The 26,346-nt window shown below is 39.3% G+C and overlaps 1 protein-coding gene across 3 annotated transcripts in view; it reads right to left on the bottom strand.

Annotated features, from left to right (window-relative positions):
- The window catches only part of LOC128698463 (intersectin-1), an 89,438-nt gene that overhangs the window by 45,307 nt on the left and 17,785 nt on the right, over nucleotides 1-26,346 (bottom strand). For 2 of the 3 annotated variants that reach the window (XM_070091696.1, XM_070091697.1), the window contains exon 2: nucleotides 1,034-1,114. The exons of the other annotated variant lie outside the window; for it this stretch is intronic. In XM_070091696.1, coding sequence (XP_069947797.1) covers nucleotides 1,034-1,114 — 81 coding nt within the window. The remainder of the gene's footprint in view (nucleotides 1-1,033; nucleotides 1,115-26,346) is intronic. 3 annotated transcript variants of the gene reach the window in all.

Raw genomic sequence — 26,346 nt, 5'->3', positions numbered from 1 at the left:
ATGGTAGTGATTATAGCATTGGTGGGGGTGATTATAGTGTTGGTGATGGTAGTGTTGTTTGTGGAGGTGGTGATGTACACTACGTGGTGTTAACAATTTTTTTTAACACACCAGCTGTCTCCCACATAGGTATGGTGACCCAAAAAGAAGAAACACTTTCACCATCACTTACTCCATCACTGTCTTGCCAGATGCACACCAATGCTACAGTTCAACATTGTCAATATTTCCACCCTTCCTTCACAGTGCTGGCACTGTACTTCCCAGTGTATAAAATTTCACCTCTCTTTCTTTCTCTTTCTCTCTTACTTGCTGATGCCATTCTCCTTGTACTCCATTAAACTTTTGCTGTCACTGTAGCTACAACTAAATAATGATCTGATATACCTGTGGCCCCTTGATAAACATGCACATCCAGAAGTATCCATCAATACCCAGTCCAACAGACAACTGTCATTATGCCCAATGTCATACTTCACGTACTTATCCTCTTATTATTAAAATGTGTATTAGCTATTACCAAACCTCTTTCCATACAAAGTTCATTTGTATAGAAACCATTAAGGTCCCCTACCACAATTATTCTCACTTGATTCAAAACTCCCTAAACACTTACTTAGCATCTCCCAAAATCTCTCTCTGTCTCTCATGTACACTGTTTCTTAACAGTTATGTACAGTACATAGTGTTAACATTTATGCACAGTACATAGTGTTAACAGTTATGTTTAGTACTCAGTATTAACAGTCATGTACAGTACATAGTGTTAACAGTTATCCTAAATGTCCAATGACCAATTACTGCACTATGCTTGGGGAACATCATGCACTCAATACATCAGCATGCTGCAAAGATATTAGTTGCACTAGCTAGTGGTGTTAGTTGCACTAGCTAGTGGTGTTAGTTGCACCACCTAGTGGTGTTAGTTGCACTAGCTAGTGGTGTTATTTGCACTAGCTATTGGTGTTAGTTGCACTAGTGATGTTACTTGCAGTAGCTAGTGATGTTACTTGCACTAGAGTAGTGTCCTTACCCTCATTCTGTCTCTCACTCAGGGAGACTCCAGCCATCACAGTTACTAACACTCGACCCATTATGCTCAGCTCTTTCTCTTCTTTAAAGCAAATACACATGAGATTATTATATACAGTTTATATATATATATATATATATATATATATATATATATATATATATATATATATATATATATATATATATATATATCTTCTTTCAACAAACTGGCCATATCCCACCGAAGCAGGGTGGCCCAAAAAGAAAAACAATAGTTTCTCTTTTTAACTCTAGTAATGTATACAGGAGAAGGGGTTACTAGCCCCCTGCTCCCAGCATTTTAGTCGCCTCTTACGACACGCATGGCTTACGGAGGAAGAATTCTGTTCCACTTCCCCATGGAGAATATATATATATATATATGTGTGTGTACTCACCTAGTTGAGGGTGCAGGGGTCGAGTCCCAGCTCCTGGTGTGTGTGTGTGTGTGTGTGTGCACACATGCCTTTCCTTGGGGCCAGGAGCTGTGAATCGACCCCTGCAACCACATATAAGTGAGTACACACACACAGCCACCTCATCCTGGGTAAAAAGAACTGTGCCTGTTTTGTAGCATAGGTAGTAGAGTTTTATGTGAGTAGTGTCCCCAAAAATGGAAGGAAATAATTAATATGAATCATTTTCTGAGGTAAGAATAATGTAATTAATAGATTAAGAAGAAAGAGTAACACAAGAGTAGAGTGGTGTACATGTTGACAATACACCTGTAGACAAGCAAACCAGCAGAAGGATGGATAGAATAACTGAAATTGCACAACTTCAAGTAAGGCAAGAAGCATAACTGAGAAATACATGAGGATAATAAAACATTAAATAGTGAAATAGTAGATTTAAAAGCCTCCCCACAGCAAATATCAAAGATATTAAGTAAGTAATAAAGAAGAGGTGATAGATCAGGAATTATCTATAAATAAGGATAATACTGGGAAGGAAATGAAAGGTTTAGTAGACTTCAAAAACTAAATTAGAGGATAGTTAAGCAGGAATAACTAAGCATAAGTCAGAATTAGAACAGCAGGTGCAGATAGCACAGTATATTTCTGAGTGCCAACAAAAGCTTAGAAAAGGAGAGGAAAGATCTGGAAGAATATAAATATAAGACTGAAGATAGTTTTGCAAAATTCACTAGAGAAAATAAAGAGATTAAACAACATGTGATATTAGCTGAAGAAATCACTGCTAGAGCCAATATTAGTGAAGAAATTGAAAAGGAGATTGCAAATATCTTTAAGCTAATGAGGAACACTGTTGACAGAGATAAAATGATTATTGCTTTTTCCTGTGCTGAAAAAGAAATATAATCACAAATAAAAAGAATCACAGAGGAAGAACACATAAATGAGATGATAAAATGCATTGTGGATATCAGTTTTCAAGAACATCTTGTGGCATAAAGGCATATTGGAAAATACGCCTATATGCCACAATACTTATAGGCCACTATGAATAGCATTCATGGGCCACTATAAATAACATTTACATAGATTACACATAAAAAACTTCAAAATAAAACTAAGGACATCAAGGAACTGGACAGTTAAGAAGATACACAAACTGGACCAGATATTTCAAAGGAAGATATGGCAGAAATAAAAGATTTCATAAACGCTGCTAAGAGGTTAACCCTTTGACCATCGCGACCCCAATTCTGAAATTGTCTCCCTGTGTTGAAAATTAGTTAAAAAAAAAAAAAAATTTCTTATGAAATGATAGAAAATCTTTTCCCGATGGCAGTGACACCAAAAGTATGAAATTTGAGGGAAAGCTTATGGAATTACACTCTCATGAAGTTAGTGATCTCGGCAATATGCATCGCCGATTTCGCCCACTTTGAGCCCTATTTTCGGCCAATTCCATCATTCCAGTTAACCAAACTCATAACTATTTCTTTAAAACTCAATTTGTTCTATCAACTGAGACTATTCATTTACTGATTTCAACCACCCAATAAAGTGGTCAGAAATTGGCAATTTGGCCAATTTCAGCGGCAGCGGTAGCAACAGCAGCGACCTCCAAGCTCCGTACTTTTCTCCAACTATCAGAGCCACCAATGCTCCTATGATGACCTAGTTACAAGCAAAACTGCACTACCCAACGTAGCACCCAGAATGACCAAAGATTACCAACAGTGAAACCTACAAACCGAAAATATTAGAGATCAAAGGAAGACTGCCTTCAAACCCAAAGCAACACCCCACTGCCAGCCAAGCAACATAACCCTAAGCTTTGTATAACTACAACTTCTTCTTAACTACAACAATTCCTGTAGTATTATGAGGCGCAATCTAAGAGGAAACAGCACCAAGGCCAGCAAGAAAACACTGAAAAATCAACTATTCAACAAGTGTAGCCAGGAGGACGCCGGCCCAGCAACCACCCCACTCACCACCGCTCAAGGCCACACCACAACAATAACAACAAACATGGCTGCCACCAGCCCATCCACCCCTCTCTTCCCCAGATTCAACCTACCAAGTAGTCTCTCAGGTATGACCAACGATCCAGATACCCTAAAGTCATGCATCTCCACCTTAGTTATTGAAAATATGAATCTTCGAGAGACGCTAACAAAACAAGACACCAGGATGACACAACTCGAAAACAAAATCCTCAGTCTTGAACAAAAGTTATCAACACCAGGAATGACAAACTGTGGCAAGACCATCCAAACAGTCATAGATAGCCATGCATCTGATAGTTTATCTTGTTCAGTTTTATCTTCTTGGAGAGCAAAGTAGTTACTGAACTGGTTATCTAAGTTGTACTTCCATTCTTTTACTGCTTCTTCAACCTTTGTATTAAGAGATATTATAATAATAATAATAATAATAATAATAATAATAATAATAATAATAATAATAATAATAATAATAATAATAATAATAATAATATCTTTATTTACTACAAGTACATGTACAAGGTATATAGTCCTAACTGACAACAATGACATACTACTATATAGAAACTCCCTTGTTATGCTCTGCATTTTGGGCAAATTAGGTCAGTGTCCCGGGATGCGACCCACACCAGTCGACTAACACCCAGGTACCCATTTTACTGATGGGGAACATAGACAACAGGTGGAAAGAAACATGTCCAATGTTTCTACTCTGGCTGGGAATCGAACCCAGGCCCTCGCTTCACACAGCGAGGGCCTGGGTTCAATTCCCAGCCAGAGTAGAAACATTGGACATGTTTCTTTCCACCTGTTGTCTATGTTCCCCATCAGTAAAATGGGTACTTGGGTGTTAGTCGACTGGTGTGGGTCGCATCCCGGGACACTGACCTAATTTGCCCGAAATGCAGAGCATAACAAGGGAGTTTCTATATAGTAGTATGTCATTGTTGTCAGCTAGGACTGTATACCTTGTACATGTACTTGTAGTAAATAAAGATATTATTATTATTATTATTATTATTATTTTTTTTTTTATTATCACACCGGCCGATTCCCACCAAGGCAGGGTGGCCCGAAAAAGAAAAACTTTCACCATCATTCACTCCATCACTGTCTTGCCAGAAGGGTGCTTTACACTACAGTTTTTAAACTGCAACATTAACACCCCTCCTTCAGAGTGCAGGCACTGTACTTCCCATCTCCAGGACTCAAGTCCGGCCTGCCGGTTTCCCTGAATCCCTTCATAAATGTTACTTTGCTCACACTCCAACAGCACGTCAAGTATTAAAAACCATTTGTCTCCATTCACTCCTATCAAACACGCTCACGCATGCCTGCTGGAAGTCCAAGCCCCTCGCACACAAAACCTCCTTTACCCCCTCCCTCCAACCCTTCCTAGGCCGACCCCTACCCCGCCTTCCTTCCACTACAGACTGATACACTCTTGAAGTCATTCTGTTTCGCTCCATTCTCTCTACATGTCCGAACCACCTCAACAACCCTTCCTCAGCCCTCTGGACAACAGTTTTGGTAATCCCGCACCTCCTCCTAACTTCCAAACTACGAATTCTCTGCATTATATTCACACCACACATTGCCCTCAGACATGACATCTCCACTGCCTCCAGCCTTCTCCTCGCTGCAACATTCATCACCCACGCTTCACACCCATATAAGAGCGTTGGTAAAACTATACTCTCATACATTCCCCTCTTTGCCTCCAAGGACAAAGTTCTTTGTCTCCACAGACTCCTAAGTGCACCACTCACTCTTTTTCCCTCATCAATTCTATGATTCACCTCATCTTTCATAGACCCATCCGCTGACACGTCCACTCCCAAATATCTGAATACGTTCACCTCCTCCATACTCTCTCCCTCCAATCTGATATTCAATCTTTCATCACCTAATCTTTTTGTTATCCTCATAACCTTACTCTTTCCTGTATTCACCTTTAATTTTCTTCTTTTGCACACCCTACCAAATTCATCCACCAATCTCTGCAACTTCTCTTCAGAATCTCCCAAGAGCACAGTGTCATCAGCAAAGAGCAGCTGTGACAACTCCCACTTTGTGTGTGATTCTTTATCTTTTAACTCCACGCCTCTTGCCAAGACCCTCGCATTTACTTCTCTTACAACCCCATCTATAAATACAGTGCAAGAGGCAAGAGGGCTCATCGTTATGCGAAATAATCGTTATGCGAATCAATTTTCCCCATAAGAAATAATGGAAATAAAATTAATCCGTGCAAGACGCCCAAAAGTATGAAAAAAAATTTTTTTTACCACATGAAATGTTAATTTTAATACACACAAACTGAAAAAGGCATGCACAATTAAATGACACTTACTTTTATTGAAGATCTGGTGATGATTGATGGGATGGGAGGAGGGGAGAGAGTGTGTTAGTGTTTAGAAGGGGAATCCCCTTCCATTAGGACTTGAGGTAGTAAGTCCTTTTCTGGGGTTACTTCCCTTCTTCTTTTAATGCCACTAGGGCCAGCTTCAGAGTCACTGGACTTCTTTCGCACAAGATATCTGTCCATAGTGGCCTGTACCTCTCGTTCCTTTATGACTTGCCTAAAGTGTTTCACAACATTGTCAGTGTAATAATCACCAGCACGGCTTGCAATAGCTGTGTGAGGGTGATTTTCATCCATGAAGGTTTGCACTTCAAGCCACTTTGCACAGATTTCCTTAATCTTTGAAGTAGGCAACTTCTTCAATTTCTCTCTCCCCTCCTCCGAAGCAATTTCCTCAGGTGTGGCCTCTTGCTGTTGAAGTTGATCTAGCAGCTCATCAGTGGTTAGTTCTTCATTGTCCTCCTCCACCAACTCTTCCACATCCTCCCCACTAACCTCCAACCCCAAGGACTTTCCCAATGCCACAATGGATTCCTCAACTGGCACAGGATTCTCAGGGTTAGCCTCAAACCCTTCAAAATCCCTTTTGTCTACACATTCTGGCCACAGTTTCTTCCAAGCAGAGTTCAAGGTCCTCTTTGTCACTTCCTCCCAAGCCTTACCTATAAGGTTTACACAATTGAGGATATTAAAGTGATCTCTCCAAAACTCTCTTAGAGTCAGTTGAGTTTCTGAGGTCATTACAAAGCACCTTTCAAACAGAGCTTTTGTGTACAGTTTCTTGAAGTTGGAAATAACCTGCTGGTCCATGGGCTGCAGGAGAGGAGTGGTATTAGGAGGCAAAAACTTCACCTTAATGAAGCTCATGTCCCCATAAAGTCGCTCTGACACGTCTGTAGGATGACCAGGGGCATTGTCTAACACCAGGAGGCACTTAAGTTCTAATTTCTTTTCAGTTAGGTAATTTTTCACATTGGGGGCAAATGCATGGTGTAACCAGTTATAGAAAAATTCCCTAGTGACCCATGCCTTACTGTTTGCCCTCCACAGCACACACAAATTATCCTTGAGGACATTCTTTTGCCTGAACGCTCTGGGAGTTTCAGAGTGATACACTAATAAAGGCTTCACTTTGCAATCACCAGTAGCATTGGCACACATCAACAAAGTAAGCCTGTCTTTCATAGGCTTATGTCCTGGGAGTGCCTTTTCCTCCTGAGTAATGTAGGTCCTGCTTGGCATTTTCTTCCAGAACAGGCCTGTTTCATCACAATTAAACACTTGTTCAGGTTTCAGTCCTTCAGTTTCTATGTACTCCTTGAATTCCTGCACATATTTTTCAGCCGCTTTGTGGTCCGAACTGGCAGCCTCACCATGCCTTATCACACTATGGATGCCACTACGCTTCTTAAATCTCTCAAACCAACCTTTGCTGGCCTTAAATTCACTCACATCATCACTAGTTGCAGGCATTTTTTTAATTAAATCGTCATGCAACTTCCTAGCCTTTTCACATATGATCGCTTGAGAGACGCTATCTCCTGCTATCTGTTTTTCATTTATCCACACCAATAAGAGTCTCTCAACATCTTCCATCAATTGCGATCTTTGTTTCGAAAACACAGTTGAACCTTTGGCAAGAACAGCTTCCTTGATTGTCTTTCTGGTGCCCACAATAGTAGCGATGGTTGATTGGGGTTTCTTGTACAGCTTGACTAGGTCGGCTATACGCACTCCACTTTCATACTTATCAATTATCTCTTTCTTCATCTCTATAGTAATTCTTACCCTTTGAGGTGTAGGGTTGGCACTAGAAGCTTTCTTGGGGCCCATGGTCACTTATTTTCCAGAAACAGCACCGAAAATACTGTAATAATACGAAATATTCCGAGTGTATGCTTGGATGTTACCGCGGAGGCTGGCTGGTAAACAATGGGACGGAGCGGCACATGTGAGGCTGGCTGAGGGCACATTGGACGCGTCTCGGACGAAAATCGGTATGCGGGTTTTTAATCGGTATGCGGGGCAAAAATTTTGCGATAAAAGTAATCGTTATGCGGAAAAATCGCTATGCGATGCCATCGTTATGCGGGGGTCCACTGTATTATTATTATTATTATTATTATTATTATTATTATTATAATATCTCTTAATACAAAGGTTGAAGAAGCAGTAAAAGAATGGAAGTACAACTTAGATAACCAGTTCAGCGACTACTTTGCTCTCCAAGAAGATAAAACTGAACAAGATAAACTATCAGATGCAGTAATAGTTAACAGTCCACTTTTTCCCAGTGATATGAACCAAACGAACAGTAAAGAAATTACTCTCCAGATCATAAAGGACCAAACAAAAGTTACAGTACCAGAGTCAGAAATAAAGGTTGCCAGGTTACTAGGATCTCATGGTAGAAAAAGTGTTATGCTTAGATTCCACTCACATGACAAGAAAAAAGACTTAATAATTGCATCTATTAACCCTTTCAGGGTCCGTCCCGTAGATCTACGGCTTCACGTTGAGTGTCCAAACCGTAGATATATGCCAAAATTGTAGCGCCATCAAATTTAGCGCGAAAGCGCTCATAGGCCTACATGTGAGAGAACGGGTCTGCGTGGTGGGTGTGCGCCATAAACAAAAAATCTAGGCCCCCGCATAGCATTGTGGGAACGCCGGCTCAGTTACCCTTGTTCACCATGCCTCGTTGCAAGTCAGCTCTCACTCCCCGGAAAATTGGGACTCTCCTCTTCCTATCTGATAGTTCTGACACTGATGGAAGTGGAAATGAAGACGAATTCTATGGCTTAGATCAGTTAGTAACCGAAAGGAATGACCAGGATGTCGATAATAGTGCAGAAAACCCTGACGATCCTCAACCTTCTACCTCTGGTGTGGGCACTCGTGACTCATGGTCGGTTGTGCCTCAACGCAAGAGAAAACTAATATTTTCGTGTGGCCAGGCCTCTGACTTCAGTAATGATGATGATAGTGACATGGATTGTGATTTTATTGCGCTTAACGATCATTCGAGTAGTGGTAACGAGGAATCATATTCACCAGTGAAGTGTTGGTATGTTCGCCGCCGCATGCTCTAGGGTAGTGTACCCTATGCTGTGCCCAGGGGACGGAGTACATCCTGGAGTACATCCTGGAGTACATCCCGTGGCCCTACACCAGTTTTAGGTAGTGATAGTGAGGATGATGTGGGTACACTTGGCATGGATAGACCACAGGCATCAGTGGATGGTGGTAGTGGTGATGGTAGTGGCACCGCCATGCATGACTCACCAGCCCAGGCTGGAACCCACGCTGCTGACTCGTCAGTTCAAGGACAAAGCAGAGCATCAGCCACCAGCCCACCACAACCACCCGCACAACCAGCCTATGATGTCCAGTATCCACCAGCAAACCGTATGTGGGATTGGCAGCAAAATCCCAATTTTGTTCCCAAGCCTCACCACTTTGATGACTCTCAAAGTGGAATTCTACCTACTTGTCCCCTTGGAACCACGGCCAATGAACTGAAATTCTTTGAATTATTCTTTGACCAGCCATTGATGGAAACTATTGTCAGGGAAAGTAATAAGTATTTTGAGTACATCATGGCAAATACGATCATATCACCACAGTCAAGACTACACAGGTGGAAAGAGACGACTGTTGCAGAAATGTATTTGCTTTTTGCAACAATAATGCTTATGCCTCATGTCTATAAGCATAATATAAAAGCATACTGGTCCACAGATCGGCTAATTTCTACCCCGGTCTTCAGTGAAATCATCCCAGTGAACAGGTTTATCTTACTGTTACGTATGTTGCACTTCTCTGACAAAACCAGGCCTGACAGAAGTGACAGGTTATACAAGATTAGAAATGTTTTCATGTATCTCAAACAAAAGTTCAGCATATACTTTTATCCATTCAAGAATGTCGTAATTGATGAGTCTTTGATTTTGTTCAAAGGTAGACTGTCATTCAAGCAGTATATACCGAACAAGAGGAAACATTTTGGTATAAAACTGTTTGTACTCTGTGACTGTGACAGTGGCCTGGTGTTGGATATTGTTGTATACACGGGAGGTAAAACATTGAAAGATACCAAGATGTTATTGGGTATCTCAGGTGACGTAGTGAGAAACATGATGGCACCTTATCTTGGTAAGGGGCATACATTATATACCGATAACTGGTACAAAAGCCCATTACTCAGTGATTTCATGCGAGTGAACAAGACAGATGTGTGTGGCACAGTGCGTTCTAATCGTAAACATATGCCCAGGCTCAACGCAGGTGCTCGTGGTGATGACTTGCAGGTGCTTACTGCCAATGACATGGCATTACAGTGGAATGACAAACAAGATGTCACATTGTTGACAACCATTCACCGTAATGAAATGCAAGACAGTGGCAAAGTTGATCAAGTGACTAATGAACGTATTCGAAAACCAGTGACAGTGATTGATTACACACAAAACATGCGCTTGGTTGACAAAGGTGACATGCAGATTGGTTTTGTTGACTGTGTTTGTAAGAGTTACAAGTGGTACATGAAACTTTTCTTCCATCTCATGGACATTTCAATGCTCAATGCATATAATATGTACCAAATGAAGACTGGCAACAGACCACCGTATGGTGAATTTTGTTTGTCTGTTGTCAGACAACTCATAATGAAGTACCAGGTAAGAACACCTGCTATACAACAAGGTCCTCGAATTACTTAGGATACACCCAAGCGTTTGAGGAGGGAAGGTGATCATTTCATAATACAGCTTCCTTCAACTCAGAAGAAATTTGCTCAGAAGAGATGCATCGTCTGTACACAAACAAAACGATGGCAACAAAGATGCAAAGACACTCGGTTTATGTGTGAGGAATGTAAGGTGCCTCTGTGCATGGTGCCTTATTTCAAGGAGTTCCACAAGCTCCAGCAGTTCTAAAACCATGTCCAGTGATTGTAAATATGTAAATATATGATAGAACATTAGTATTATACAAGATTTGTGCATGTTTATTGTAATAAACAACAGTGGCAAACAAAAATATGATAATAACTTTAGTGCAGTTATTGTGTTCAATACAGTGAGTTCATATATATACATTATATACAGTATTGGTCTCTCAGGCCCCAAATGTTAGTAGGAAAAGAAAAAAATTGGAAAAGAAAAGAAAAAACTATAAAAACCGCTAAATAATGTAATGCGCGTATGTGGAATTCGTCGATGTTGCCGCCACCACATCATTTTGGACAAACTTCTTGGCACTGTATCTCAGTAAGTACTGATCAGAATTTTTTTTTTTGTCTTATTACCTTCACAAAAATATGCTCTTTAATTCTGTAAGAAAAAATAATTTTTTTTTTTTTTCAAAATTTCTTGGACACTGGAGCACCACTTCAGATTTTGGCCTTGGACCCTGAAGGGGTTAAAGTAAAGAAAGAGGTATACATAAACGAGTGTCTTACCAAAAAACGCCAGAACCTCCTGTATAGAGTCAGAAAACTTAGGCGGGAGAATAATGACACAATACACCAATGCTTCACATGGGATGGGAAAATTCTAGTTAGGAAAACGAATGTAGGTCAACTGTACACAATCACGAATGATAATGACCTATCACGATTTCTCAGGGATACTAATCTTACAGAGAATAACTAAACAATGTCCAACCTAAAAGCCTACGTAGTGTAGTGTGTTTTGCTCCATTATTGTTCAAATTTCATAGTACAATCTCTTAGTAATTAAAAAATTCAATTACCTCATTTTGTGATTTTACTAGTAAGCATAAGTCACCTTATGTAATTTTCTTATTTACTATTGTTTGCTTAAATATTAGCTGAATTGATACTTTCTCTATCCATATTACTACCTCATATTTTTTTAAATACTATTAATTGATATTACTTACTAAAATTAATAATTTATTACCATTTTTACTATCAGTACAATTTACTCTTAACATTTTTGACATCATTTAATTACCATTACTTGTCTAATTACCATAACCTGTTTTAATACCACATTTACTATCTTAGAGTACTCTTAAATACCTTGTACTGCCAAATAACCTCTAGTATAACTATCAGTGCAATATTGAATGAAATAAACATTACTTTTTCACTTTTTTTGTAATCATTATTACTTACTAAAATTTTATTAAACACCATATTTACTACCAGTCAATTTTACTTTTGTGCATTAATCATTATTTTATACTTTTCATAACATTTTGTTGCCAAATTTTCAAGTTTGTATATTCAACTCCAACCTTTATATTATCCTTTGTACCTGTGCACTTGTGTGCCTCTGTACCTGTCTACCATCTTACTATCATATTATAACCAAGTCATTGCCATTGTTATTTTTTACTTATTATTCTTTTGGTACTTTAATTTGTGAATTTTATTTTGTGAATTTAAATCTAGTTATACTCTTGATCTTGTTAACAACCTATATCAGACCCTAGTGCAATTGCAAGTACCATTTTAATTTGTATTTTTATATTATAAGTTTACATTACAAGTTTATATTATAAGTCCTACACTAAGATTATTTTCATATCTTAGTGACTATATTGTGTGTGCAATTAGTGTATATTTCAATTATATCATTGTTCAAGGCCCTTAACTATCTTTTGCTAACTATTACCAACTACCTCACATTATTTTTTTTTTACTTTTTATAGTACAATATATTGCTTAACTTATTATATATAACAAATCAGATCTTACTCCCAAATCAATATTATATCGTAGTGACTATCTGTCATTTTAACTTTGTTTACCATTACTTAATTTAGTCCCTTATATATTTTCTCCTTTATTTTAGCTTTATATAACTACCTTAGTTCATATATTCACAATTGTTAAAATAATCAAGGTGCTATTCTCAGGTGCTAAAGTGCAATAAGCTCATTATTGTGCCATTATATTCATTTATTTGATTACCACTTTTTTGTTCACCACAAATTATTTTAGTCCCTTTTATATTGCCTCATTTATTTTAGTTTTAAAGAGCTACCTTAGCTCATTTTTTTTACATTTGTTAAAATAATTCAGGTGCTATTTTATAGCTTTAGAATATTTACTTTGTTTTATACTTAATTCTAACTATAGATTCACTATAAATCGTATGATAACTAGCATTGATCCTGATACCAACCTCTTATTGAATGACTTAAATGAATCAAACAGTAACTGTAATTACTACACAGCAGAACAAACAAAGGCACTTCTCAGAGCCAACAACAACATAATTCTCTTTAGCTACAATATCAGATCTTTAAGTAAACATTACGATGACCTCATAGCATTACTAAATTCCCTGCATGCCAGTATGTCCATCATTACTCTCACCGAAACCTGGCTAAAGCCTGATACTACTGATGTCTATGCCATTCCTGGTTACACAGCCATACACAACTGTAGGCCAGACCAACAAGGGGGTGGCACAGCTATATACTACTCAGACCAACTAGAATGTATCACTAATACTTGCACAAGGGATGAACATGGGGAATATATAATAGCTAAATTCAAATCCAAATACCTACAAAAACCTCTCACAGTGATAAACATCTACAGAGTACCACAGTCAAACATTAGCCGTTTTAGTGAAAACCTAGGAAGTATGATAACTGATGCACGCATGAACAAAGATCACTTACTACTCTCAGGTGACTTCAATATAAATCTCCTACAAGACCAGGACCCACATGTTACTGAATTCACAAACACAATGAGTAGCTGCATGTTGCTACCAACAGTAACAAAACCTACAAGAGTCACAGAGACTAGTGTTTCCCTACTAGACCACATCTCGACCAACACCATATCCCCGTTAAGATCAGGCATAATCACAGATAATACCACAGATCATTACCCTACTTTCCTCATAACAAACCTTGGCAAATTACCCCTAGACATTACTAAAGTCACTTTCAGACTTCACAATGAGGCAGCTATCAAAAACTTCACAGCAGCAGTGACAAACATTGACTGGCACACTGAGCTAGAAATCTATACAGATATTGACGAATGTATTAATAATTTTCTAAAAAAGACCCAATACCTCTATAACAAGCACTGCCCTAAAAAAACTAAACATGACTGCAAAGAGACTGAACAGTCCCTGGCTAACACCCAGTATCCTTAAATCCATAAATACAAAGCACCTATACGAAAAACAGTACAGAATGGGCCACATAACCAGAGACCAAACAAAACGTTACTCGTCAATCCTAAACAGCCTAATAAGAAGGGCTAAAAAATTGTATTATGAGAACAGATTATCCAACTTATGAGGTGACATAAAAAAGACCTGGAAAACCCTATCAGAAATACTAGGAACAAAAAAGATATCACGGAATAGCGAAATTGAATTAACAAAACCAGATGAACCCCAATTCCCAGCTACTGAAACAGCAAACAGACTCAATGATTTCTTCTCCACTATAGGAAAAAACCTTGCCAATACAATCAAAAGCTCAGATACCCCACCCAATGACTACCTCACTGGCAACTACCCGAACACACTGTTCCTAGCTCTGACTAACCCAACTGAGTCTCCCTTATTATCAACAAACTAAAAAACAAGACAGGAGATTTAAATACCTTACCACCCTCTTTTTTCCTTTTAAATTATATACAAAAAAGTGTCACAGGTGCTATCACCAATCATTGCAACACTCTTTAACAAATCCATTGAATCCTCTACCTTTCCTACAGTTCTCAAAATAGCAAGGGTCACCCCAATCCATAAAGGAGGAGACCACACAGACTTGAATAACTATAGGCCAATATCCAACTTACACCCTCTCTCTAAAATCTTTGAAAAATTAATCCATAAGCGTATCTATTCCTACCTCATCTCCCACAACATACTCAACCCCTGTCAATTTGGGTTCAGGCCTAATAAAAATACTAATGATGCTATTATCCACATGCTAGAACATATTTATACAGCAATAAGGAAAAAAGAAGCCCCACTGGGGATCTTCATTGATTTACGTAAAGCTTTCGATACAGTTGACCACGACTTGCTCCACATAAAATTGTCGCACTATGTTATAAGAGGGCACTCCCTCAACTACCTAAAGTCATACCTCAGCAACAGAAGCCAATATGTGTACACAAATGGGGCAAATTCTTCAGCACAGCCAATTACAGTTGGTGTCCCACAGGGAAGTGTCCTAGGCCATCTTCTCTTTCTCATATACATAAATGACCTACCAAATGCATCGCAACTACTCAAACCCACACTATTTGCAGATGACACTACATACATCTACTCCCACCCGAGCCCAGTCATGCTAGCCAATACTGTAAATACCGAATTACAGAAAATATCAACCTGGATGAGGACCAACAAACTTACTCTAAACACTGACAAAACCTACTATATTCAGTTTGGTAACAGAGCTGCAGATGTGTCTCTTAACATAATGATAAATGGATCACCTATCACAAAACTCACAGAGGGAAAATTCCTAGGAATCCACCTTGATAATAGACTCAAATTTCAAACACATATACAACAAATTTCCAAGACCGTAGGCATACTATCGAAGATACAGTACTATGTTCCACAGTCAGCCCTCCTGGCCCTATATCACTCACTTATTTACCCCTATCTCACCTATGGAATTTGTGCATGGGGCTCAACAACAATAAACCATCTCAGACCACTAATCACCCAACAAAAGGCTGCAGTCAGAATGATAACAAATTCCCACTACAGACAGCACACTCCACCAATATTCGAAACTCTAAACCTACTCACAATACAAAACATCCATACTTATTACTGCACCTACTACATACATAGAACACTTAACTCTGACATAAACCCTCCCCTCAAACATCTCCTTACCAACCTCAACAGAACACATGACCATAACACAAGACACAGATCACTCTTTGATGTTCCTCGTGTCCATCGCACGCTATGCAAAAACTCAATGCACATAAAAGGCCCTAAAATCTGGAATTCATTACCTGTGAAAATAAAAGAAACACTGTCTGTTTATAAATTCAAGGCTCTTCTCAAAAATCACTTACTCACCCACAACTAAATAAATACTGAATAATTGTATCTCATAAATTGTATCTCATATATGTATCTCATTATTGTATCTCATAAATGTCAACCTGTGACCTAATCAAACTTTGTTACTATTTAACTTCATTACCTAACAGAATACTCCATTCTACTGATTACACAGCAACACAGTAATGACCATATGACATGTCTTTGTAATACTCATTTGTACTAAATTGTTATCTGCTTTACAATAATTTTTGTACCACTGAATATATCATTGCTTAGTTAATCATAAGTTAATTTTAAGCCTGCCCATAATGCTCTACTAACAAGGGGCTTTGGCATGCTGCATTTTACTGTATTCTTTTGTACTTCACTGTATCATGTTCAAATTAATAAATAAATAAAAAAAATAAAAAAGATGCCAATTTCAAAAGAGGGCCAAGAATAAACAATGCAGACATTCCTGGCACTAAAATAACATTTTCTCTGTTCATTAGTCATGTCTCCAGGCCCCTCTTATATTACTCTTGCTTTCTACTTTGAATTTTTATTCACACAAAAAATAGAAGATTTACTGTTATGCAGACTACTGCATTATTGTAAAAATGGTATAAATAATATCAGTGCACTAGTGAAAGAATATTAGACTCCCCAGTTGATGTGTATTGGACATGTGGTGTGACTTGTTTACTCATGAACATTGGCAAAAATTGAACATTTCTGCTACTTTGAGCTCAATTTCAAGGTCCTTTTCTTCATGAAACTAATCAAAATCATCTATATTTCTGTAATATATCTTCCATTCTATCAAATGAGACCAAGAAAACGAGAATAGAACCATAAATACTATACAAAAATACACCTCAAAGTCGATATTTTAATCCAAAAACACGGTTGGATTTTTTTTTTCTCATTATGCACTGCATGCTGCAGGATTTTTTTATACTGTGCACAGTGACCACACAGACCCATTATCTCACATGTGGGCCTTCCAGCTTTCTCCCACTTGATTTGAAGCTACTAGAATTTAGGTGTATTAATAAGTCAGAAACACTATCTCGTAAGACTACGGCCGAAAGAGTCAAAGGGTTAAATTTAGGTAAAAGTGAGCAACAAAAATCTTTTACAGCATAAAAGAAGCAACCAAAAGATAGATGAATATCATGTTAAGATCAATGGAAAAAAAGGCAACCATGAAAATAATACTTTTTTAATGTACAGTGGAACCTCTACTTGTGAGCGCATCCACATGCGAGTTTTTCCAAATACAAGCAGTCGATGGGTTGATTTTTTGCTTCCATAATTTTTTTTTTTTATTATCACACTGGCCGATTCCCACCAAGGCAGGGTGGCCCGAAAAAGTAAAACTTTCACCATCATTCACTCCATCACTGTCTTGCCAGAAGGGTGCTTTACACTACAGTTTTTAAACTGCAACATTAACACCCCTCCTTCAGAGTGCAGGCACTGTACTTCCCATCTCCAGGACTCAAGTCCGGCCTGCCGGTTTCCCTGAACCCCTTCATAAATGTTACTTTGCTCACACTCCAACAGCACGTCAAGTATTAAAAACCATTTGTCTCCATTCACTCCTATCAAACACGCTCACGCATGCCTGCTGGAAGTCCAAGCCCCTCGCACACAAAACCTCCTTTAACCCCTCCCTCCAACCTTTCCTAGGCCGACCCCTACCCCGCCTTCCTTCCACTACAGACTGATACACTCTTGAAGTTATTCTGTTTCGCTCCATTCTTTCCACATGTCCGAACCACCTCAACAACCCTTCCTCAGCCCTCTGGACAACAGTTTTGGTAATCCCGCACCTCCTCCTAACTTCCAAACTACGAATTCTCTGCATTATATTCACACCACACATTGCTCTCAGACATGACATCTCCACTGCCTCCAGCCTTCTCCTCGCTGCAACATTCATCACCCATGCTTCACACCCATATAAGAGCGTTGGTAGAACTATACTCTCATACATTCCCCTCTTTGCCTCCATGGACAAAGTTCTTTGTTTCCACAGACTCCTAAGTGCACCACTCACCCTTTTCCCCTCATCAATTCTATGATTCACCTCATCTTTCATAGACCCATCCACTGACACGTCCACTCCCAAATATCTGAATACATTCACCTCCTCCATACTCTCTCCCTCCAATCTGATATCCAATCTTTCATCACCTAATCTTTTTGTTATCCTCATAACCTTACTCTTTCCTGTATTCACTTTCAATTTTCTTCTTTTGCACACCCTACCAAATTCATCCACCAATCTCTGCAACTTCTCTTCAGAATCTCCCAAGAGCACAGTGTCATCAGCAAAGAGCAACTGTGACAACTCCCACTTTATGTGTGATTCTTTATCTTTTAACTCCACGCCTCTTGTCAAGACCCTCGCATTTACTTCTCTTACAACCCCATCTATAAATATATTAAACAACCACGGTGACATCACACATCCTTGTCTAAGGCCTACTTTTACTGGGAAATAATTTCCCTCTTTCCTACATACTCTAACTTGAGCCTCACTATCCTCGTAAAAACTCTTCACTGCTTTCAGTAACCTACCTCCTACACCATACACCTGCAACATCTGCCACATTGCCCCCCTATCCACCCTGTCATACGCCTTTTCCAAATCCATAAATGCCACAAAGACCTCTTTAGCCTTATCTAGATACTGTTCACTTATATGTTTCACTGTAAACACCTGGTCCACACACCCCCTACCTTTCCTAAAGCCTCCTTGTTCATCTGCTATCCTATTCTCCGTCTTACTCTTAATTCTTTCAATAATAACTCTACCATACACTTTGCCAGGTATACTCAACAGACTTATCCCCCTATAATTTTTGCACTCTCTTTTATCCCCTTTGCCTTTATACAAAGGAACTATGCATGCTCTCTGCCAATCCCTAGGTACCTTACCCTCTTCCATACATTTATTAAATAATTGCACCAACCACTCCAAAACTATATCCCCACCTGCTTTTAACATTTCTATCTTTATCCCATCAATCCCGGCTGCCATAAGCGAGCAAAATTTCCATAAGCAAGCAGACCTCAAGGCAAGTTCCTTGATGCTGGTGAGAGATTCTTGCTCTTGATATAGGGAATTGTATCTCACTTGTTTGTTGGACTATCTTATTGAAACTTGGGCAATGTATGATGGAAAGATGCTTCTTAACTTACACCAAAAATGAAAAATTGGAGCATAAATAATGGAGTTCACTTCTTAGCAATTAGCCACCCCTTCTCAGCAATTAGCCAGCATATTTTTGTATGTTTTTTATGGTTGTATTCTCGTTTTTTTAGTCTCATTTGATAGAATGGAAGATATATTACAGAAATAGATATGATTTTGATTGCTTTCACAATGAAAAGTAAATTGAAATTGAGCTCAACAAGGGAGAAATGCTCGTTTGCTTGACTATGTTCCAATATGCAGTCGAGAATGGGTTGACATTATTTATACAATTATTGCAATAAGGCATAACAGTAAATCTTATATTTTTTGTGTGAATAAAAATTACAAATTATTTATATTGTAATAATAATAATAAAAATAATAATAATAATAATATGTATAATAATAATACGTATAATAATAATAGTATAATAATATAATCAAATAATAATAATATAATACGTATAATAATAATACACAGTGGACCCCTGCCTTATGATAGTAATCCGTTCCTGAGAGCTCATTGTAAGCCGAAATTATCGTTAGTCGAATTAATATTCCCCATAAGAAATAATGGAAATCATATTAATCCGTTCCTGACACCCCAAAGTATGAAAAAAAAAAAATTTTTACCACATGAAACATTAATTTTAATACACACAAACTGAAGAAAATATGCACAGTTACTACTCTACTAAGAAAAGAATACATGACACTTACCTTTATTGAAGATCTGGTGATGATTGATGGGATGGGAGGAGGGGAGAGTGTGGAAGTTATTGTTTAGAAGGGGAATCCCCTTCCATTAGGACTTGAGGAGTCGACAAGGCAATTAAATGTTGCTTTTTTGTTTACCGTCTGATTTTCTTCAGTTTTGGTGCACAAGATGAAGTATTTTCTCTAGTTACTGTAAATATTTATCAATAAGATACCTCATACAACAACTGAGAAAAGACTGAGAAAGGACTGATTTACTGAAAATGCCCTTTGGCAGGTTGCTTTCCCTATATGGGACGATGTAAGGTTGTTTGGACACTTGGTGCCGAGAGAACAATGCTTATACGAATTTCTCACAGTTTGGTTTCCTCTAAATAACTGTGAGGGAAAAGTTCAACAGATAGGAGTAGCGAGCGAGTATATGGTAATGATAGTTTGATTGCCGGCTGCTTGCTAAGGTAGGGTAAGTCTAGCTCCCGCTATTCCCCCCCCCCTTCCCCCCCCGAAAGGTGATGTGTGGGGCTCCGGCCAAACAGTAATCACTCGACTCACAGCTCCCAGCACATCTGTAAGTACAAGCCTGTTCCTATTCTAGTGGACTTATTGGTTGAAAGCTTCACTTTTGACCAATAATAAACTTAGTCCTTTCAGCCTTGATCTCTGTTAAATGTTTTAATAATCACCACATCTTTTAGGTATTGTACTTATCATGGAGAGTAGTTTCTTAAGCAGTGGGTAACCTGTCTCTCTTTCCAGCTTGGAATGACAGATTGGGTCACCTGCCAACCAACGAGAAGTATTGAAGGAGACGGGCTGAAACAGCCCAAGAGACGTCACTCTCTATCTACCTGTTTATATGTACGTCACCGCAGGACATAACCCCTCATCTTTGCAGTGGTCAAGAACCTGCATTCCTGTCATCTGGAGACAGTTAGAAAGAGAGAGAGAAGACAAAAAGGAGCGTGATAGACTTGATCTTGAGGGACTTGATCGTGAGGAGAGAGCTAAAGTATGTGAGGAACAAGTTAAATTAAGAGAACTTGAGGAAAGAGCAAAGGATAGAGAACATGAGGAAAGAGCTAGAGAATGTGAGGAAATAGCTAGAGAACATGAGTTAAGAGAGAGAGAAAAGGATCGCAAGCTCGAAAAAGCTCGCCTTGAATTAGAGAATAAAAAGTTAACTTTTACATAACAGCAATTAGAGGAAGGAGTAATAGAACAATGTGCAGCTAGTGCACATATTCCAACACCTAATTTACCTCCCTTCACCGAGGGGAAAGACATAACTTCATACATTATCAGGTTTGAAAATACCGCTACCCTCTGTGAATGGCCTGCTGACACCTGGGCTACCAGGTTAGGAATGTTATTTTCTGGTACAGCTCTGAATATCTATGCAACTTTGTCGCAGGATATCATATGTAATTATAACCTACTGAAGAAGGCAATCCTTAAAGCATATCAAAAAACCACAAATTCTTATAGGAAAGATTTCAGGTATGCCACCTTACAGCATGGCCAAAACTTTCAGCAGTTACAGGTAACACTCTTTCGTTTGTTCGACTTTTGGATAGAGAGTTCAGGAATTGATCACAGTTATGAATCTCTTAGAGACTTCAATGGTTGCTGACCAGTTCCTGACAGCTCTTCCTCACCAGATACGAACATTCATTAGAGAACGTAACCTGATTAAAGCTGATGAAGTTACTGAGGCTGCTGACTTGTATGCTGAGGCTCACAATTCCTATAAAGACCTAAAGGGATCAAACCCTAAGGGCAAGGGTTCACCAGATCTTAAGAAATCAAAGCCTATAATGGAAAGTAAACTGACTTCTTTTATTCCTGTTTGGACCTTCTAAGAAGGTCCAAAAAGCTGGAAGATGTTTTAAAGACTGTAATGACCAAGCACCCTTCTGTTCAGGAACAGTTAATGGACTTAATGTATCTACCATTTTACGAGACACTGGATGCACATGTATAGTCATTTCTAATAAGCTGTTCCCTAATCTTAAAGAAACTCATTCCTCTGCTATACTTTCAGACTACTTGGGCCGTACGGACACTTTTCCTACCATCCGTTGTTACATTAGGTCCAAATGGTTCACAGGTTGGTCTGAAGCCGTACTAGCTCCCATCACTTCTTGCTACGTACTAATAGGTAATGTAAAAGGTGCCATTCTTCCTTCTGAGGTTGACCTTTCATCACCAAAGATGGACATAAGCTTTTCAGATCCTCTTCCTGTAGAGTCAGAGAAGCCCCTCGAAAGTTCAGATGAGACAATGTCCCGGAATATTCATGTGGGATTAAAAACCAGTGATGCTACTCTCGAAAGCGAGGTAGTAGGATCACCAGCTCACTTGCTAAATGAAAGTGAGGATATCACCTCCGATACTATAAATGTCTTGACTAGGGCTCAGACCAAAGCCCAGGCTTCTCCTACTGTCCATCCTTTGATTCTCCCTGACTTTAAACCTTTAGATATATTGAAGGACTCCTTTATCAATTTACAACGTAATTGCCCTTCTCTTCAGAATTGCCATAATGTAGCTAAACAAAATCAAGTTATTCAAAGGAAAAACTTTTCATATAAATTTGAATATATAAAAGGTATCTCGTATAAGTCAGTATTCAAATTAAATTCAGATGAGATAGACTATTCCATCTTAGTTGTTCCAAGTCAATGCAGAGAGACTGTTCTTAAAATGGCTCATGACCTGCCAGTGGCCGGACATTTCTCACATCGTAAAACCTTAAATAAAATTAGGGAAACCTATTTTTGGCCCAAAATGTCCTCAGATGTCACTACCTATTGTAGATCGTGTAAAGTTTGCCAACTGTCATCCTCCCAAGGTACCAGGCGAGTACCTATAATCAAAATGCCAATCTTTATGGTACCGTTTGAAAGAGTAGCTATTGACATCATTGGCCCTTTATCTCCACTTTCATCTGGGAGACATAGATATATATTAACATTAGTTGATTATGCTTAAAGACCATAACTACTACAGAGGTGGCTGAAGCCCTTTGTCTATCTTCTCAAGAGTTGGCATTCCTAGAGAAATTTTGTCTGACCATGGGACACAATTCACATCTGACTTAATGCAACATCTCTACCAACTTCTGGGAGTGAAGCCTCTCTTCACAACAACATATCATCCCAGCTGTAATGGGAGGATTGAGCACCAGCATTCGATTCTCAAGTCCATTTTAAGGAAACTTTGCTCCCTTAAACCTAAGGAGTGGCATCGTTACCTACCCTGTGCTTTGTTTGCCATGAGGGAAGTCCCCAGTGACTCTTTGGGGTTTTCACCTTTTGAACTTCTCTATGGTAGACAGGCCAGAGGTCCATTGTCCATCCTTCATGACTTATGGACTAATGAGTTCCACAGTCAAACATTAGCCAATTTAGTCAAAACCTAGGAAGTATGCACAAGGCTTATTCCTCTAAGAAAAAGGAGGAGTAGATGTAAAATAGAAAGAGACAGGCGCTCCCTTTACAGGCGACGGAAAAGAATAACAGAGCGGCTAAAAGAGGTCAATATATCTGAAATGCGTAGGGAGACACTGGTCAGAGAAATAGCAAGCATCGAACTTAAGCTAAAAGAATCCTTTAGGAGTCAGGAATCGCGGGAAGAACTAAAAGCCATAAATGAAATCGAAAGAAACCCAAAGTATTTCTTCTCCTATAGCAAATCAAAATCGAGAACAACGTCCAGTATTGGGCCCCTACTTAAACAAGATGGGTCCTACACAGATGACAGCAAGGAAATGAGTGAGCTACTCAAGTCCCAATATGACTCAGTTTTTAGCAAGCCGCTAACCAGACTGAGAGTCGAAGATCAAAATTAATTTTTTATGAGAGAGCCACAAAATTTGATTAACACAAGCCTATCCGATGTTATCCTGATGCCAAATGACTTCGAACAGGCGATAAATGACATGCCCATGCACTCTGCCCCAGGGCCAGACTCATGGAACTCTGTGTTCATCAAGAACTGCAAGAAGCCCCTATCACGAGCCTTTTCCATCCTATGGAGAGGGAGCATGGACACGGGGGTCGTCCCACAGTTACTAAAAACAACAGACATAGCCCCACTCCACAAAGGGGGCAGTAAAGCAACAACAAAGAACTACAGACCAATAGCACTAACATCCCATATCATAAAAATCTTTGAAAGGGTCCTAAGAAGCAAGATCACCACCCATCTAGAAACCCATCAGTTAGACAACCCAGGGCAACATGGGTTTAGAACAGGTCGCTCCTGTCTGTCTCAACTATTGGATCACTACGACAAGGTCCTAAATGCACTAGAAGACAAAAAGAATGCAGATGTAATATATACAGACTTTGCAAAAGCCTTCGACAAGTGTGACCATGGCGTAATAGCGCACAAAATGCATGCTAAAGGAATAACAGGAAAAGTCAGTCGATGGATCTATAATTTCCTCACTAACAGAACACAGAGAGTAGTCGTCAACAGAGTAAAGTCCGAGGCAGCTACGGTGAAAAGCTCTTGTTCCACAAGGCACAGTACTCGCTCCCATCTTGTTCCTCATCCTCATATCCGACATAGACAAGGATGTCAGCCACAGCACCGTGTCTTCCTTTGCAGATGACACCCGAATCTGCATGACAGTGTCTTCCATTGCAGACACTGCAAGGCTCCAGGCGGACATCAACCAAATCTTTCAGTGGGCTGCAGAAAACAATATGAAGTTCAACGATGAGAAATTTCAATTACTCAGATATGGTAAACATGAGGAAATTAAATCTTCATCAGAGTACAAAACAAATTCTGGCCACAAAACATTGTGAAACACCAACGTCAAAGACCTGGCAGTGATCATGTTGGAGGATCTCACCTTCAAGGACCATAACATTGTATCAATCGCATCTGCTAGAAAAATGACAGGACTTGTTCTATCTAGGCTGGAATATTGCTGCACACTAACAGCACTTTTCAAGGCAGGTGAAATTACTGACCTAGAAAATGTACAGAGAACCTTCACGGCACGCATAACGGAGATAAAACACCTCAATTACTGGGAGCGCTTGAGGTTCCTAAACCTGTATTCCCTGGAACGCAGGAGGGAGAGATACATGATTATATACACCTGGAAAATCCTAGAGGGACTAGTACCAAACTTGCACACGAAAATAACTCACTACGAAAGCAAAAGACTTGGCAGACGATGCACCATCCCCCCAATGAAAAGCAGGGGTGTCACTAGCACGTTAAGAGACCATACAATAAGTGTCAGGGGCCCGAGACTGTTCAACTGCCTCCCAGCACACATAAGGGGGATTACCAACAGACCCCTGGCAGTCTTCAAGCTGGCACTGGACAAGCACCTAAAGTCAGTTCCTGATCAGCCGGGCTGTGGCTCGTACGTTGGTTTGCGTGCAGCCAACAGCAACAGCCTGGTTGATCAGGCTCTGATCCACCAGGAGGCCTGGTCACAGACCGGGCCGCGGGGGCGTTGACCATCGGAACTCTCTCCAGGTAAACTCCAGGTATGATAACTGATGCACGCATGAACAAAGATCACTTACTCCTCTCAGGTGACTTCAATATAAATCTCCTGGAAGACCAGGACCCACACGTTACTGAATTCACAAACACAATGAGTAACTGCATGTTGCTACCAACAGTAACAAAACCTACAAGAGTTACAGAGACTAGTGTTTCCCTACTTGACCACATCTGGACCAACATCATATCCCCTTTAAAATCAGGCATAATTACAGATAATACCACAGACCACTACCCTACTTTCCTCATAACAACTCTTGGTAAATTACCCCAAGGCACTACTAAAGTCACCTTCAGACTTCACAATGAGGCAGCCATTAATAACTTCACAACAGCAGTAACAAACATTGACTGGCACACTGAGCTAGAAATCTATACAGATATTGACGAATGTTTTAACAATTTTCTAAAAAAGACCCAATACCTCTATAACAAGCACTGCCCTAAAAAAACTAAACAGATGACAGCTAAGAGACTGAACAGTCCCTGGCTAACACCCAGCATTCTCAAATCCATAAATACAAAACACCGATATGAAAAACAGTACAGAATGAGTCACATCACCAGAGACCAAACAAAACGTTACTCGTCAATCCTAACCAGCCTGATAAGAAGGGCAAAAAAATTGTATTATGAGAACAGATTATCCAACTTACGAGGTGATATAAAAAAGATCTGGAAAACCCTATCAGAAATTCTGGGAACAAAAAAGATATCACGAAATAGTGAAATAAAATTAGCAAAATCAGATGAACCCCAACTCCCACCAACAGAAACAGCAAACAGACTCAATGATTTCTTGTCCACTATAGGACAAAACCTTGCCAATAAAATCCCAAGCTCAGATACCCCACCAAATGACTACCTCACTGGCAACTACCCAAACACACTGTTCCTAGCTCCGACTAACCCATACGAAGTCTCCCTTATTATCAACGCACTAAAAAACAAGGCAGGAGATTTAAATACCTTACCACCCTTTATATACAAAAAAGTGTCACAATGCTATCACCAATCATTGTAA

Source organism: Cherax quadricarinatus, chromosome 36 (assembly GCF_038502225.1).
Source record: "Cherax quadricarinatus isolate ZL_2023a chromosome 36, ASM3850222v1, whole genome shotgun sequence".
In the NCBI taxonomy this organism is placed as follows: Eukaryota; Metazoa; Arthropoda; class Malacostraca; order Decapoda; family Parastacidae; genus Cherax; species Cherax quadricarinatus.
Note: the sequence above shows the minus strand (reverse complement) of the source record. Positions and strands in the feature narration are given on the sequence as shown.